Here is a 16,011-nt window from a genome sequence, read left to right on the forward strand (position 1 = left end):
CAGACAAGTTCTCAGCATCACCCTGCTCGGTTCACACTGGACCTCCCTGTGAACTCATGCTCTCCAAATTCAAATCGCCCTCCAAATCTGATCTCCTGATATCGCAGAGCCACCACGTTTGCTTGATCCGATCCATCATCACTCCTTCAGAACATTTCCCTGCAACGTTCCTCCTTCATCTCTATGATCAACTCCTCACTCTCCTCTGGCTGTTTCCTAGCTGCCTTCAAAACTGCTCTTACTTCTTCTCTGTTAAAGAAACCTTCCCTAAACAATGGCAGCTGAACGTAATCAATACCCGTTTCATCCCCTGGCTCAACCCATGAGAGAAGAATCTGAGGAGTTAATGCGGGAGATGATCCTGGGACATGAGAGACAGAAAGCACGACCCCAGCCCCCCCCCCAGCAATCCTGGTGGCTATCGGCCCCTTCTTACATGCATCTACTTGTGAGCTAGTGTGAGTAGGCTAATTTGTGTGAAATCTGACACTACTGTTTTAACCGGTATGTGTGTCCAATCTGCACTACTAAACAATTTTGTTGTACTGTATGTTGCAAGTGCTTTAACATTGCAGTAAAAGACATGAAACTCAACATCACATTCACAGTAATTTGTGTGGCATCTGTGTTTACTATCAGTTTCCTGTTCTGGAGTCATTGATTATAGAAGTTATACTGTATATTTCTCTCTAGTATTCTAAAACTGCTTGCTACTGTCTAGAGTGTCTAAGAGATATGCAAAGGTGAAGACAAATCCAAAACACAGAACCAAAAGTGTGTTGGAGATTTGGCCTCCTGCTAGGGGATGAAATGTGGAAAAGGAAGCTGGATATTCCTTGAAAAGATAATGTAGCAGGGCTGAGAACTTGCAAAACTTCTTGAACCTTCTTTGTTACTTGTATCTCCAGAGTGCCTACATTTTCAATTAATTTGAACATGTTCAGCACAGGTCGTGCATTCTCAAGTTTTTTGTGTGTGTGTATCCCTTGCTGTTTGATATTCATGGACAAGATATGAATGTGATCCTCATTATGTATTACAGCAGTTGCCAGTGTGGTGATAGTCGGGATACAATTCAGCACCTCTGAATCAGAGCTGATCGTTCTCACAGGCCACAACATAGGTTGTTCTGTTCAGCTGAGGAGAGCAGCTGCCTAAGATGAGGGGAGTCTAAGACCTTTGGAGTCCTCTTCATAATTGACAGCATGGGGAATCATAAAACCAGTAGCTTGTTGTAGTATGGTAAATACATAAAACAGTGGTGGGGAATCAAAACTAGAGTCCTTAGGCAGAGCTTGCAACTTTAAAAATGTTTGAACTAAACTGCCCTTCTCTCCTGCCAGCACAAGCTTTGCATAGTGATCAAAAGAACTGTATAGAATATAAGCAGCAAAAATTTGGCTCTTCTGCATTCTGGTAGGACTCCCATTAAGTGACAGAACAACAAGCTGTGTTATCATGGAGGTATTCCGCCTAGAGTTCTTGCACTTCCAGATTGGGAAAAAAAAGCCAGTTAAGGTGTTTTATGCTTCTATGAATTTCTTCTGGGGGCCTCGTTATAAAACTGCAAAGGAAAGCAATGTGTTACTTTTTTTCCCTAGAAGTTGTTTTATGATTCTCAGCCCATGTTTACTCACATGCTCCTGCGGTCCTCTTCAAAGTGTGTTTGTGTTCTAGTCCAGTGCTCCAGTCCCATCAGTGTCTGTCCTGACCACATGCCCCTGCCTGATCCAAGTTACGTTTCTATGCCGTTTCCCTTACGAGCACACTCAACGCATCTCTTTGCTCTGTGTTCCTTGTCTCACTTCAGCACTTTCTTTGTATGGTGCACATAGCGATATTAACTCTGCTTTTCACCTTTTTCAGGCAAATTTAGATGCACAGCACTACATGTCCATGTCCCTTTTACTGCTGCATGTGACACTCTAGTCTAAGCAGTACAGTGATTTACAGCTCAAGTGATCTATACATTTTTTTGAATATCAGGCCTATGTTACAGAAAACCTCCAATACAAATCTTACATGGGCTCTGTATTAACAGTTCCCCAAAAAAAAAAAAATTCAGAATTGTGTAAATAACTGGCCAGGTAAATGTCACTAAGCTATTTTATTATACTCAAAAGAATCTTTGCAATTTAAGAGTTCTGGACTGTGGCTTTGCATGTAACTACTGCAAAACAAATGTACATGGTAATGTAACAAAATGACAGTTAAAATAAACAATGGAGGTCACCAAGAACTACTGGACAAATAAAGTAAAATAAAATGGTTTTACCTTCACTACAAACTTCAGTACAATTTGTGTGTCCTGGTATGAAAAGTAGGTAGCTTTTCTTTTTTTATGGCGCAGTCAGTAGGGTGGTGGTTAGTTGTTGCCTTCCACGTGCAAGGACTGGCTTGATTACCCTGCACTGCTACAGTACAAATTACCTAGCTGTATGTATCTACTATGCAGTTTCATAGGCCATTTTACAGGGCAATGCAGGTTGGCAGTTTTACCTCCACATAGCACAGCATTTGGAGATGTGGCTGAACAGAGAATTTATAACCAGATACCCTTCCTCACATCAGCCCTCACCATTTACCTGGGCTTGGACTGGCACTGATGAACCAGTGCCTGGTGCTATAGGCAATTTAGAACCACCAATGCATTTGAAATGCATCTTTGGCTCGTGGAAGGAAACCATAACACCCAGAGGAAAGCCAACAAGGAGAACATGTAAACTGCACACAGACTGAGCAAGGATTGAACCCATATTCTTTTCTACCAACTAGATACTATGAGGCAGCAGTGCTACCTGCTGCAATGCCCTAGCCAAAGGTGTGAAGAACAGCTAATAAACACCAATACATCCTTAAAGCAATACATACTTGTAATGACATTCAAACCAAATAAGTTGGACAAGGCACTGAATTATGATTTGTGCAGTTTGTGTCAGCTCTGTATGTTTACCCATGTTAAACATGCTTATACTTCACTGGTCCTAAACTTATATTTCTTCCAACTCAACACTGTCACTAATAAAAGGAAAATATTGCTGACACTGTTCACAGACACTGGCTCTGTGACCATAAAGATCATGGTCAAGCAGTTAATTTGCTGTCCACATTTTTAACCATGAAAATGCCCACTATACAAACATATCAGGCTAGTAGCAAACATTTAAACTGCTCTTGACTTACATTTATCACATTATTCAGTGTTTATTCTTTACTTTAGTATACTGATGCTACAGGGTCCACCAGCCTTTATTGGACAGCAGATATTTTTAAACTGATTATGATTGCAAAACAGCAGAGAGAGATGTAGGTTCTTGCTTCATTTATACTGGTCTTGGCAGATGAACATAAAAGACCCAATCTGCAGCCTAGCACTGAAGATATGGTTTCAGACACAATGTGAGAAATGTTGCATGACAGTCAGAACATCATTCTATATTATGGTCTTTTTGAAATACAATAGCCAATCCTGAAAAGATTATATACTGCATGATGCTGTGCTTATAATTGCTTCAGAAGGCTATCTTTGCCATCAAGTCATGGACACAAAGTGCATGGACAGATGAAGCACGTTTTGTAAATGAGACCCATTTTACAGCGTAAATTCAAAGCTATTCATTTTTTTTTTTAAAAAAAAAAAAAAAAAAAAGGTAGAAATAAACAATTTCACCTTAACTTTTGCCCATTATTCTCTGACATTCCTGTCCTGCTGTCACTTGTTTGAGCACACCCTTTGTCCTTGTAGCATCTAGCCTTTGGGAGTTTTGCTGGATATCTAAACATCTTCAACTGGCTGTAGCTCAGCCTCTTATCACAATGAGCTCTGCATTACACTGTCTCCTCCACAATGACATCTATGGCATGTTGAATGATAGGAATCACTTGCTCCTCCTGTACTTTGCTCAAAGAGGTAGTGGGATGCAGAAGAACCAGAGGGGAAGATGCAGTTGATGTGACTGTCATAGTAGGAGGAGACAGCTGGCAAAGGTGGGGCTGGTCAGCACCTTGTAGGATAGAGGGTTGGGCCTGGACAAGCAGGATTGTTTGGACTGCAGTCTCCCCTTCCTCTGTACTGCTCACCTCCTTGTGGGCAGGGCTCTTGCTATGGGTCTTGCGGTGCTTGCCCAGGTTGGAAAGAGAGCGGAAGGTGCGTGTGCAGAGGGGACAAGTATAAGGCTTTTCCCCACTGTGAGTCCGAGCGTGTTCTGCTAGCCGGGCCGCCAACACAAAGCTCTTCCCACACACTTCACAGCTGAATGGCCGGACCCCACTGTGCAGGCGTTCATGGTCCCGTAAGTGGGGGATCTGACGAAACCTCTTTCCGCACTGGGTACACTGGCAGGGAGGAATTAAGAGGTGTAGAATAAGGAAATAGGGAGGGGATCAAGATGGCACAAAAGTTGGAAGGGTGTGGAGCAAGACACGAGGAGCAGAGGATATGGTTAAAAACAGGAAAATCAGACAGAAAGATACACACGGGAATGAGAAATGGCCAAGAAATAAAATATGAAATAGGCACATAAAGCAGAGGAAGGACATGGATAAATAAAGCTGTCGTAAAGCCAGAGGGCAGAACGAGAGATAAGAATATAAAACTCAACAAAGAAAGTAAATGGTGTGGTTAACTCTTTCTGTAAATATTACTTTCCAGGATACACACTGAGCTGAGGAAATGGCATCAAGCCCACGCACTAATCTGGCTCTCGTCTGGATGAGAAGGGTAAAGAAGCTCCAGCTGCAACCTCACCTGGTATGGTCTCTCTCCAGTGTGGATCCTCAGATGCACACTGAGAGAAGAGGCTGTGGTGAAGGACTTGCTGCAACGCTCACAGTGGAAGGGACGGGGCTTCGGAGCAAAGTCCTGGGCAGTCAGGTCAGGTGGTGTCTGGGAGTGGGTGAGGATGTGATCCTCCAAGGCAGAGCTGGTGATGAAGCGCCGTCGGCAGGGCAGCAATGGGCAGCGTAGAGGAGTCTGCCCTGAATGGGAGAGGCGGTGGAGATCCAGCCCATCCTGGGTCATGCAGCAGTGTCCGCATAAGTCACAAATCAGCAGCTCCACATTTCTGCCACGCCCGCGCCTCACTGTTTGCTTCACCTTCTTCGGGCAGCTGTGCATGTGGACATCCAGCACAGCCTGGTCTGAAAACTGGACAAAGCAGCGAGGGCATGGCAAGAATCCTGTTGTGAAAGACAGACTGACAATGCAAATTTTGTGTTGTGCAGATCCATGATTGCACTGCGCCGACTTGTGGACACAGCATCACGCTTTATTTGAACAAAGAGTGACATGCAAGCTATATCTTTAAATGGACCAGATCCCTGCAGTAAAAAAAGTCTAATACAGACCACAACTGATGTTTGTGCAATAGGAATTTGTGAAAATTCAGCTGAAATTCAGCATATGGCTAATTCACTGATAGAGCCAATGCACTGGAGAAGAAGTGAAGAACACATAGAAGCACGGACAATTAGGCATTAACAAAAGCTATCTGACAGACACAGCGATAGACATCCTCTGACCTTGATGTGTGAATAAGTGGAGCTGTAATTCTTTTCTGCACAAGAAGAACTTTCCACAAATGAGGCAGGAGAATGGAAGCTCACTGGCATGACTAGGTCTGAGAGGAATCAGAAAGGAGTTAATTATATGAAACAAATGTAAATTCCCTGTATAACATTCATTCTGTTGTGAATTCATACATTTGTCAAGAATGCAATCTAAATGAGACAGGATTACCACCACAGGGATCCCAACAGAAAACACAGCAAAATATACCCATGTATAAGAAGTATGTGTGTCTTAAAGCAGGAAGGATAATCAGAGCAAGAATGGGGTGACAGGAGCCCCACCTCCTTCCTATCAGGCCCCTTCTCTTCAGCTCTGCCCATATCACGGAAAAGGGAATGCAGTTTAAGCAAACTGAACTAAATCAAGTACTTCTCTCACAGGAGAAGGGCTTTGCAATCATGTGTTTGTCTGTGCTGGAAGGTTGCTCTTGGTGGAAAAATCCTTACCACAGGAGCTGCAGCCGTACAGCTTCCTCCTGTGCCACTCAATATGTTTGCAGGTGGCAAGATCACCCAAAGGCCCAGCCGTAGCAGCAGCACACAAGAAACATCAGACATGAACAGGCATCCAAGGATGGGGGTCACTACTGGGTTTAGGGGATGAAATGGTGCTGTCCAAGACTATCTGAGACAATGAGTTTGGGTAAGCTGGACACGTCATTTGGTGCACTGGTGAGCTACTGGATTGGTTTTCCTATGCAAGTTATGGTATAAGTGTGATATTATGATCAGTAATGTATGCACACACACACGCACTAAAACCGCTTGTCCCGAGCAGGGTAGCGGCAAACCGGAGCCTAACTCAGCAACACAGGACATAGGGCTGGAGAGGGAGGGGACACACTCAGAAGGGGACGCCACTCCATCACAAGGCACCCCAAGCGGGACTTGAACCCCAGACTTGCCAGAGAATGGGACCTGCTCTTCTCCCAAATCTGTTTGCCTTACCTTTTGCTTTCTTGGACCATCCCTTGAGGTTTGAATCAGACCTCTTTTCTTCCCCTGAAGAAGCCGTTAGAGGGATCTTTGCAGTTTTGTTGGGTTCCAGCTCCTGGGCCTGCCTCTCTCTATGCTGTCGTCGATGGTACAGGAAAAGGGTGGTACTCATGAAAGTCTCCTTGCACACTGGGCAGCAGTGCACTGCCTCCTCGAGGCCATGGCGTGTTTTTCGGTGAGCTACTAGTGCAGATTCTGAGCTGAATCCATTCCCACAGTACATACACAGGAAGTTCTGGCTTGTCACAGCAGGCGTGACAGCAGAGACCATCTCTGTCTCGTTTGTCTTCAGCTTCTGTTCTTCTGTAATAGTTTGGGAATTCACTGGTTCTTCTTCCAGTATGCATGACAGTGCTGTAATTTCTACTTCAGCTGTTCCTAGGTCAGCCTCCATACCCCTTTCCAAAACTTTCCCATGAGCTCCAGAACCTTGCATTTTTGATTCAACATGTACTTCTCTTTGGCCCTCCTCTCCTTCCCCTTGTCTGATAGGCAGGTAGGAATGGTCTTGACTGACTGCCATCTCTCCATTTTGCCATTCAGGTTGACTTTCCATTTTCACACCAGCTCCCCCCTCTCTCCCCATGTCCTTGATATGCTCTGCCCATTGACCAGACTCTGCATGCTGCACATCAAGTTGTTGACAGAGCTTCATATTAAAATCCTGAAGCATAGCCAAGCACTGTACCTGCTTATTTCTATCGGGCACTATGGCAGGCTCAGCGCATAAGCCCAACTTGCGATGGTGTTGCCACTGAGCCAAGGAGTCAAAAAGGGACCCGCAATCCCCACACTGGTAGTGGATGAGCGGGTCAGAACATGAACCAGTCTGCCTTTGATTGTCTTGGACGTCCCCGTTAAGAATCACCTGGGAAGGACTCGACACTACATTGTTGCTACAGCTGTGCAGGGATACATCAATCAAGTGTTCAGTCAAACTTTGCTGAGGTGAGCTAGGGTTTTCATAAAGACTGGGCTGAGCAGACTCAGGGTGGACACACTTTTGGGGTGACATCTGTTTATCAGGATCCTTGGGGGGGGGGGGGGAGAAGGAAAAAAAAAAAAAAAAACCCACATGAAATTAAAAATACTTTCGCAATGGACCGGCATCACTTCCAGGGTGCACCACACATATCCTAGTGCTCAGTGACTCTGTGATTGGCTCCAGACAACCACAACCCTAACAAGAACAAGCAGTTAATGAAAATAAGTGGGTGAAAATATTTTTGAAAGGTGCTGCGTTTTAGCCGGCAAACTATGGTTTTATGTATCTGGGAATTTTTTCCACCTCTGATTTTAATCAGCTGCTAGATGCCAGCTATTTACCACTGATTTGGAAATATAAAAAAGGTATTCAATAATTATACGCAGATCCATGTCGGTATTCTTCTGGAGTTTATGAAGTGTCTTTACTTGGATTAGGATCTGATTCTATGATACAGGAACCAAACTATTTTGCTTTTCCAACTCCTTGGAACAACAATACCTCATCCAGATCATCAGATGGTGCTGCCTGAGCGGCCTCCTCCTTAGTGTCATCAGAATGGCACGTCTGCTGGTGGGATAATACATCTTCCAGGGAACTGAAGAGTTGGCAGCAGGGGAAGCACATGTACAAAGACGAGCTGCAATCCATTTCTAGCTGAGGGGAAAACAAAAACAAATACCTCTTCATGTTATGCATTATACAGTTTAAGCAGCTCATTAGCTAAATGAAGCAAAGGGTGGAGGTTTCAATTCATTCTCTCTCTCCCAAAAGCTAAGAATGTGAACATTGCCCTTGTGTTTCCACTTCTGTTGCTTAAATGTTGTTATTTAACCAAGATATATTTTATAACCAGACTTACTTTCTTGTCCAAAATAGAAACTACAACATACCTTCAGTCCCATCAGTTGATTTGAAATTTAATCAATTTTTAACAGATGTATCAGGCTGGATTTTAAGCCTTGTACAGCATTGGTACAATTTTATTAGTTCATGTTTTCTGCCAAGACAGATTTTTCATTTTACACATCAAATGACTTGACATGCGCCTGGAGACGACATCAATTATGCACCCTGGGGTTACCTCCATTTACCATAAACTGGGCAACTGGTGGCATAGTAGTTAGAGCTGCTGCCTTCAGACCCAAAGGTTGCAGATTTAAATCCTACCTCCAGCTGTAATACTCTTGAGCAAGGTACTTACCCTAAATTGCTCCAGTAAGATTACCCAGCTGTATAAATGGGTAAATAATGTAAGCAGCTTAAGTCACTTTGGATAAAAGTGTGAGCAGAATAAATAAATGTAAATGCTGTTTTTTTTTTTTTTTTTAATATATATATTTTTTTTTTTTGAGGTTTCCGATGGCAGCACGATGTGTCTGTGATGATGACTAAAAGTCTAAGTTGCCTTCCTAAATCAATCATTAACTGTCAATCTTGCATTGTTATCAGGAATCCTAAACTGGCACCGGGTGCAGATTCTGTTCTTTCTTCTTTGCTGACAAACACTATGGACTACTTCTCCGGCCAGGAGATCCTTCTATGTGCCGTTCCTACACTAATAGACTCTGCTACAGCATCAAGGTCATGGTGAAAGCAATAGCAGCCATCACCTTTACTTAGTGCTCCAGTTTTCTCTCAAACATAAGTGGGTGTGAGGGACAACCAGCTTTTCCCCAACCACACAGGGTGGTTAGACTAGTCAACACATCAGAAACTGCTTGGATTAGAACTTCATTCACTGGCAGAGGGTGGGGGACTTGTTACATGGCCTTGACACCAGTCCATCGCAGATGTTATTTAATCACTAACAATATTAAATGCATGTATAAAATGCTTGATAATGATAACTTTTTTAAATACAGCTATATTACAGTCATATTAAAAAGACAACTGGTCAAAAAGATGGTTATAGGAGCATTTACAGTTTTACACAAAAGTTTGGGCAGCCCTGGCCAAATTACATATTTAGTTAAGTTCGCAGGTGAAAAGTAGTAAACAGCTGCTGCAGGAAATAGTGAACAAAAACAACATATATGCAAATGTTATTACACAGTTACTTTTTATTTCATGAACTTTCAAAAGGAAAAAAGAAAATGGTAATTGTGGCACATGCAAAAGTTTGGACACCCTTTCACTTGTCCAGTGATAGTCTTTTTTTGCAAGGTCAATGATCCTAATTACCTTATTAGGCCTTAATAGCAATTAAGAGTTGTCACATTGACAACTGCAGAGCTTAATAAATTCTCTGACACTCCAAACTTTGGGCAGTCACTCAACAACCATGGGCTCCTCTGAGCAACTGAGTGATGATCAGAAACCAATGCCTACAAAGCAGAGGAATACTATGAAAAGATTGTAAAATGCTTCCGGCTTGCAATTTTCACTGACTGGAATGTCATTAAGAAATGGCAATCAAGGGAAACTGTGGAAGTGAAGGTAAGATCTGGAAGAAAACTTTCTGAGAGGACTGCTAGCCACAAAGGCAAATCCTTCTGGCCTGCAGGAAGGTTTGGCTGAAACAAAAGTGGCACTGCGCTGTCTTATATGCAGCGTTGCTTGCATATCCATGATCTGCATACTTCTTCCATCATCAGGAGGAAGCCTTATCTGCAGCCTCATTGGAAAAGTCAACATATGAGGTGTGCAAAACAGCATCTAGAGAAGCCAGAGGCCCTTTGGAAACAAGTGCTGTGGACTGGTAAAGTAAAACTGGACTATCTGGACACAATCAACAAAGGTTTGTTTAGAGAAAAAGAGCAGCATTTGATGATGTTAACACCTTGCCAACCGTTAAACATGGGGATGGATCCATTATGTTTTGGAGTTGTGCTACAGAAAACGCTGTACAGATAGGGGCAAGAATGGATTCCACTAAATATCAGCAAATTTTGGATTCCAATGCTAAACGGTCAGCCAAAAAGTAGAAGCCATCCCCTTTTCAGCAACAAGACAATAATTCTAAACATACCTCAAAAGCCACTAGGAGCTACTTGAAGAAAAGCAAGCTGGAGGTTTTGAAATGGCCCTAAGTGACCTCACTAAACATCATTCAAAATCTGTGAAGAGCTCTTAAACATGGTGGGCGTGCAAGACGGCCTAAGAATGTCTCAGAAATAGAAGTGATCCGCAACAAGGATGAGTGGGCAAAAATCCCTACAAGAGAAATTGAAAGACTCTTAGCTGGATACAAAGGTGTTCACAAAGTGTGAAATTTGCCAAAGGGGTATCACTAAATACATACTTCCCAGGGTGTCCAAACTTTTGAACCTGCAGCAATTACCATTTTCTTTTTCTTCCCTGTTAAAGTTAAGAAATTGTGCATAAATTACAAATACATTCACACTCACTGTTTCTTACAGGAGTTTACTACTTTTTCACTTAAATTACATAACTGAGCTAGGGCTGCCCAAATCACTTCTGTAAAACTCTGTCATACAATTTTGTTCCACTTCTTATGATCGCTGCTCAGGTGTACTGGACAGAACGGTTGTCCAAAGTAAATGTGTACAGTAGTACAGCATAGGATTCTCCACTCCAGACAGGAACCCCCTACTACTAGGCGGGAAACGTGTCACGTGATCCTGTCGACTTGCAATGCATATAATAAACATTGAATAGCTGTCAATTCCGTGTCAGTTTTCGGAATCATTTTTCCTTTCCTGGTTTGTTATACGAGAGGTACTTGTCACAAAGTACGAATTTTAATGACAGTCTCTGCTTCTTCAGAGCTCGTTCTATAAGGGTTTGACGTGTGATTTGGGTCCCTCTAGTCTAGAAGGGGCACAAAGCGCGGAAGGCGGACGCGCACTAATATCCCAGCAGACCTCCAGCCCCCGCTCTAGTCTATCTATGGTACCTAATGGACGCTCCTCCTCGCTCTCCAGATTCACCACTCACAGTTAACCGATAATACAATCCCCCATAGACGGGGGATACCAACGAAGGCTATTACTTTTAATATAAACCCTGCGTCATCATTTTTTAACAAACGAAATCATACCTACTCACTGCATTTCGATGATTTCAAAACCTTTGTCACATAGCTGTAGCGTTCCAGTAATGTCGCTCTGGATTGGTTGGATAACCCTTTTATAACAGCCAATGGTTTTACTCCCTTTTTTTTTTTTTTTTTTTTTTGGTTAAAGGACCCGGAAAGTAAAAAGAGAGGGAGGCGGGCGGACACCGTTCATGTTTGCGTAGAGAAGCTGCGCAGACTGCTGAGAGAGAAGGGTGGGATCTTGCGGGTGTCATGTTGTAGGATGTGTCTGCAGGACCAGGTTGTGGCTTCAACGTGTTGAGAGAAGGACAAACATGAGGCGGTCATTATTCCCCCGTTCTTACCCTGAAGTAGGTGAAGTGAGGGAGTTGCCCAGTTTCATAGAGTTCTCACCAGGAGGGCAGACAGAGCTGAACGTGAAGGATGATCATGATGTCTCTGAGAGCGCGTCCAGTGCTGGCACTGGCTGGAGCCTTGTCTCACAGCTTGAGTTGAGGTCGAGGTGGATCACTTAAGACATTTCTGTGGTTTGACTGTGGTACTGCTGTTCTGTCACATAGATCTGGCCACATTTGGAATGGCTCTCCATTTACCCTCTTCGGTCTCTCTCACCTGGTGGGCTTGCTGCTTCATCCCTGACTCTTCTCTGTCTACAGCTCTCATGGGTTTTCCTACTACTACACTGATGATACTCAGCTCTTCTCCTTTCCCCCTCCAGCTACAGACATATCCTTTTGTATTGTAGTTTACCTCTCAAACAGCTCTGCCTCAACTGGACTGATTACCACTTCAGTTCACCCTCCAGCGGGTCCGTGTACCTCCGTACCTCCTGGGAATTCTCTGTTGCGTTTGAGAATTATCTCATTTCATGCAGTTCATAAGGCAAGAGTCAGGGAGACCCAACTGTATTTGGAAAAATATGGTTCTTAGGATACAGTATTTTACCATGTGCTTGATCCCAAACTTTGCATTATTGTCTGTTGCCTTTTAAAGCAAGTGAGAAACCTTAATTTTAAGACTTATAACAATAAAAAGCCCAGATTCAAACTTTCCAAGTTTTGCCAAATGTCAGAGAGGATGAAACTTCCTAAAAGAATACAAGCTCTTAATGTTAGACTGTGCAAACCAAGCCTATGAATCTGGCTCCAGGTTAACCTGGATTAATTGTGGGTTGGTATGGAGAGAGTTTCACATTCTCCGTGAGTGTTAAGATCTGGATCAGATTGTTATTATGATCTCTTATTTCCCTTAAGACAGATTTTCCCCCAGCCCAAATGTGAATCCAGAAATGGATGATGAGAAACAAGGGTTCTTTTTTTGCCCCCAAACCCTGGGGGTTCATTTGTGACACAGAGTGTAACTTCTGAAGACCTGAATCAGTGATCACACAGACACATTCACACATAACAGCATATTTTATTCAATTTTCTAGATATTTTATTAATATTTAGTCCCTTCCTTTGACACCTTGCATTTATTACAACATTGCCAGCTTTCTGGTTCAATGCCCGAGTCAATACTAATCCCATGGTGGTACTTCTGCATGTTACTGGGGCATACTTTATACATATTCATTTTCCTGATGTACTCAGCTATTTTCACAATGCCAGTTTTCAAGCCTCACAAAAAGTAAATAAAAAAAATACCAAATTGAAACCTACAGAAAAGAGCCTTTGTTTGTTTTCCTTTGTAAGTTACTTTCATTTTTTCTTTTAATTGAATTTTTTACCTAGAATACAGAAGGTTATTTTGATGGGTGAGGAAGTTAGCAAGAACAATGCACACAAAGAGACAGACAGAGACCAACCCACAGAGCAAGAGGAAGTGACAGTGAAATGGAGGGAGTGAGCCTTTTTAGGCCCAGACAAGGGAAGCAGCTTTTTACCCTCCCCAGCAAAAGCAATAGGGATACATTTTAAAAACCACTCAACCTCACTCTAAAAACAACAGCACTACAACCAAACAGATTAGAAAAGAGATACCATGAAGGGATTAAAGAACACCCTTCAGAAAGAGAAAATGAGTCCACTGGGTTTTAATGTGGAATGAAATTCAGACAGGGGTAGTTCTGCATGGCATATCAGGTAATGAAATTAGTGAAACAGGATAAAGGAAAGGTAGAGATGGAGAGGAGCAGAAAAAGAGGCAGTAGAGAAGTGCTATTTTCACAAAATTGAGGCTTTTACAACACGTCATGACCCTGCCAGTCTACAGGACCACTATGCAGCTGCCATTCGTACATATAGTAATTACAGCTTTATTCATGTGCACAACAATGGAATAGCACAGAGGAACAATGCCATAATGGAATGTAAACATTGCACTGTACTGGCAGGAGGAATTTGCTGTAATTGTAGGTATAAAGAGACACATGGGCAATATGAGAAGTTTACTCGTCCATGGTTCTGTTTCTCTCTTCCTCTCCCACATCGCACAGAGGGCAGTAACGTCATTGATATGTGTGGAATTTTAAATGAATGTTGAGAGGGGCTGAGGGGAGGTGAGAGAGGGAGGAAGGGGGGACTGAATAAATACAGGCTTGATCATTTAATAGTACGTTTCCTTCTCCACCCAACCTAGGGAAAGAAGAAAAACAGACAATTCAGGCAAAACTTACTCATAGCCAAGATTTGAATATATATATATATTTTTTTTTTTCTTTCATGTCCTGAGAAAACAATAGTACATTTTCAGACTATTCCCTTAAAATATCTTTTGCTGCTGTGGGTAAAACATGTTAGTCTACAGAGATTTCTGTGTATCTGTGTAGGAGAGAAGGCAGTGTGTACCTCCAGGGTGTCTGCGCAGAAGGAGTTTGCGGATTTCATCATAAACAAAGATGAGGAAACTATAGGGGAATGCGCAGAACCACCAAAGCGGCCTGAGAAAGAGACAGGGAAAAAGTGTGAGTCTACACTGGAAAAGGGAGAGGGTTTTGAGTCTACATTTAAAAATCTAGAAGCATTTGAGCCTTCACTGGGAAGAAGCAGACTGAGACTTCACTGATAGGGAAGTAACAAGTTTAAGACTGCAGTAGCAAGAATATAGGAGGTTTGGACTGCCATTGGACACAGAATCCTGATATGTATTCATAACTCATCACTACTCCACAATATTCTGTTAAAGAGCAGTATCACCAGAGGACCACTCACTTGAGTGGGTACATCCTAAGGGCCACATCCATGCCTGGACAGTAGGAGAGGAAGGCAGCAAGGGCCGTCTCTTCAAACAGTCCAAATATCAGGATCTTATTTCTGTAGGGGGAAAAAATTGAGGCTTATAAAAATATTAGGTAAAAGCAGTGAAAGTGCCTTTGGAAAGTGTAAGGGGACTGGTGAACTCACTTCATTCCTTGCTGGAAGACAGAATTACGTCGGGTCTTGCAGATAATAACATCAGCCCATTGTACCACCACAATGCTGACAAAGAAGGCTGTGTGGCAAGTAAATTCCACAATTTTCCGCTGCTCGTAGGTCTGGGGAATGAAAGGCAAAGTATGGGATGAGACAGGCTTTTGTGTAGAGTAAGGTATTCAGAGGAGGAGTTTTCGACTCACCCACTGCTGGCCATAGCTATCTTCCAGGTCATTCATGGAGCGATCATCCCATTTAAGGCGGATGCCCACTAACAGAGAGGGCAGGAATCCATTCTCAGCCAGGATGACAAAGTAGCTGAAAAACCCCCCCAAAGCTTGGATCATACCTGTAGTCCAAGAGAAAAATGAGGAAGCTAACTAGAGCACAAACCAGATGTCACACAAATCTACTTGCTAACCAAAGCTGTAAACCAGCCCATTGGGGGGAAAACTCATAAATGGTAACATTTGTGCCTGCTTAAGCTTTCTCACAGCATTATCTTCAATGACACCTTATATGAGGACACAGGCATTTACTCCTCATCTTGTGTTGGGCAGATCCTTGTCTAGGAGCGGGTTGGAAATGTTAAAAACCTTATATTTCATTTTTTAGTGTTTCTTTCATTGCGTAAGAACCTATGTCTAGCTTACGCAGAAGAAGGCCATGCATATGTATTTATTATACTTTAGTTTTCCCACCTAATTTGATTGGTGGGTGAGCCTGGCGCATGCAGTCACCACACAGTCTTTTCTAGTATATATACACATTTATTCACTTAGCAGACACTTTTCTCTAAAGCGACTTACAATGGATACTACTGCATGTAGTGCTATTAGCACACACACCTTATTCACCGCGGTGACTTACACTGCTAGATACTCTACTTACATGGGTCACTCATCCATACATCAGTGGAACACACACACTCTCTCTGTGTCACTCACACACTATGGGGGAACCTGAGCAGCAAGTCTTTGGACTATGGGAGGAAACCCACGCAGACACAGGCAGAACATGGAAACTCCACACAGACTGAGAAGGGATCAAACCCACGTTCTCTCGCACCTTTCAGGCACTGTGAAACAGCAGTGCTACTCGCTGTGCCA

The 16,011-nt window shown here is 42.9% G+C and overlaps 2 protein-coding genes across 7 annotated transcripts in view; both read right to left on the minus strand.

Moving 5' to 3' along the window:
- Positions 1–1,542: 1,542 nt before the first annotated feature.
- Positions 1,543–11,603, minus strand: LOC108926580 (zinc finger protein 846-like). 6 transcript variants are annotated; one of them, XM_029253581.1, is made up of 6 exons: positions 11,553–11,603; positions 8,051–8,206; positions 6,517–7,594; positions 5,521–5,618; positions 4,748–5,146; positions 1,543–4,335 (listed from the first exon to the last, which is right to left on the minus strand). In XM_029253581.1, the coding sequence occupies exons 2-6, from the start codon at positions 8,198–8,200 to the stop codon at positions 3,829–3,831; spliced, it is 2,232 nt and encodes a 743-aa protein (XP_029109414.1). In that variant the 5' UTR covers positions 8,201–8,206; positions 11,553–11,603; the 3' UTR covers positions 1,543–3,828. The 6 variants fall into 6 exon arrangements, with proteins under 6 accessions (XP_029109414.1, XP_029109418.1, XP_029109415.1 ...); XM_029253585.1 differs by having other exon boundaries at positions 8,051–8,202; positions 11,561–11,602; XM_029253582.1 differs by having other exon boundaries at positions 11,561–11,602.
- Positions 11,604–13,022: 1,419 nt separating this feature from the next.
- LOC108926579 (sodium/potassium-transporting ATPase subunit alpha-3-like) overlaps positions 13,023–16,011 on the minus strand; it is a 28,880-nt gene continuing 25,891 nt past the window's right edge. The window contains exons 18-22 of the mRNA XM_018739319.2: positions 15,106–15,251; positions 14,894–15,024; positions 14,702–14,803; positions 14,339–14,430; positions 13,023–14,125 (exon numbers count right to left, since the gene is read on the minus strand). Coding sequence (XP_018594835.1) covers positions 14,097–14,125; positions 14,339–14,430; positions 14,702–14,803; positions 14,894–15,024; positions 15,106–15,251 — 500 coding nt within the window. The 3' untranslated portion in view covers positions 13,023–14,096. The remainder of the gene's footprint in view (positions 14,126–14,338; positions 14,431–14,701; positions 14,804–14,893; positions 15,025–15,105; positions 15,252–16,011) is intronic.

The sequence above is a fragment of the Scleropages formosus genome, chromosome 7 (assembly GCF_900964775.1).
Source record: "Scleropages formosus chromosome 7, fSclFor1.1, whole genome shotgun sequence".
Classification (NCBI taxonomy): Eukaryota; Metazoa; Chordata; class Actinopteri; order Osteoglossiformes; family Osteoglossidae; genus Scleropages; species Scleropages formosus.

Excerpts from the sequence above, each read along its gene's own strand:
- LOC108926580 (XM_029253581.1), bottom strand. The coding sequence starts at position 8,200 with ATGGATTGCAGCTCGTCTTTGTACATGTGCTTCCCCTGCTGCCAACTC. Across the intron at positions 7,595-8,050 it reads CATCTGATGATCTGGATGAG|GATCCTGATAAACAGATGTC; the intron begins GTATTGTTGTTC and ends CCCCCCCCCAAG. Across the intron at positions 5,147-5,520 it reads CCACTTATTCACACATCAAG|TTTTCAGACCAGGCTGTGCT; the intron begins GTCAGAGGATGT and ends TGCTTTGTCCAG.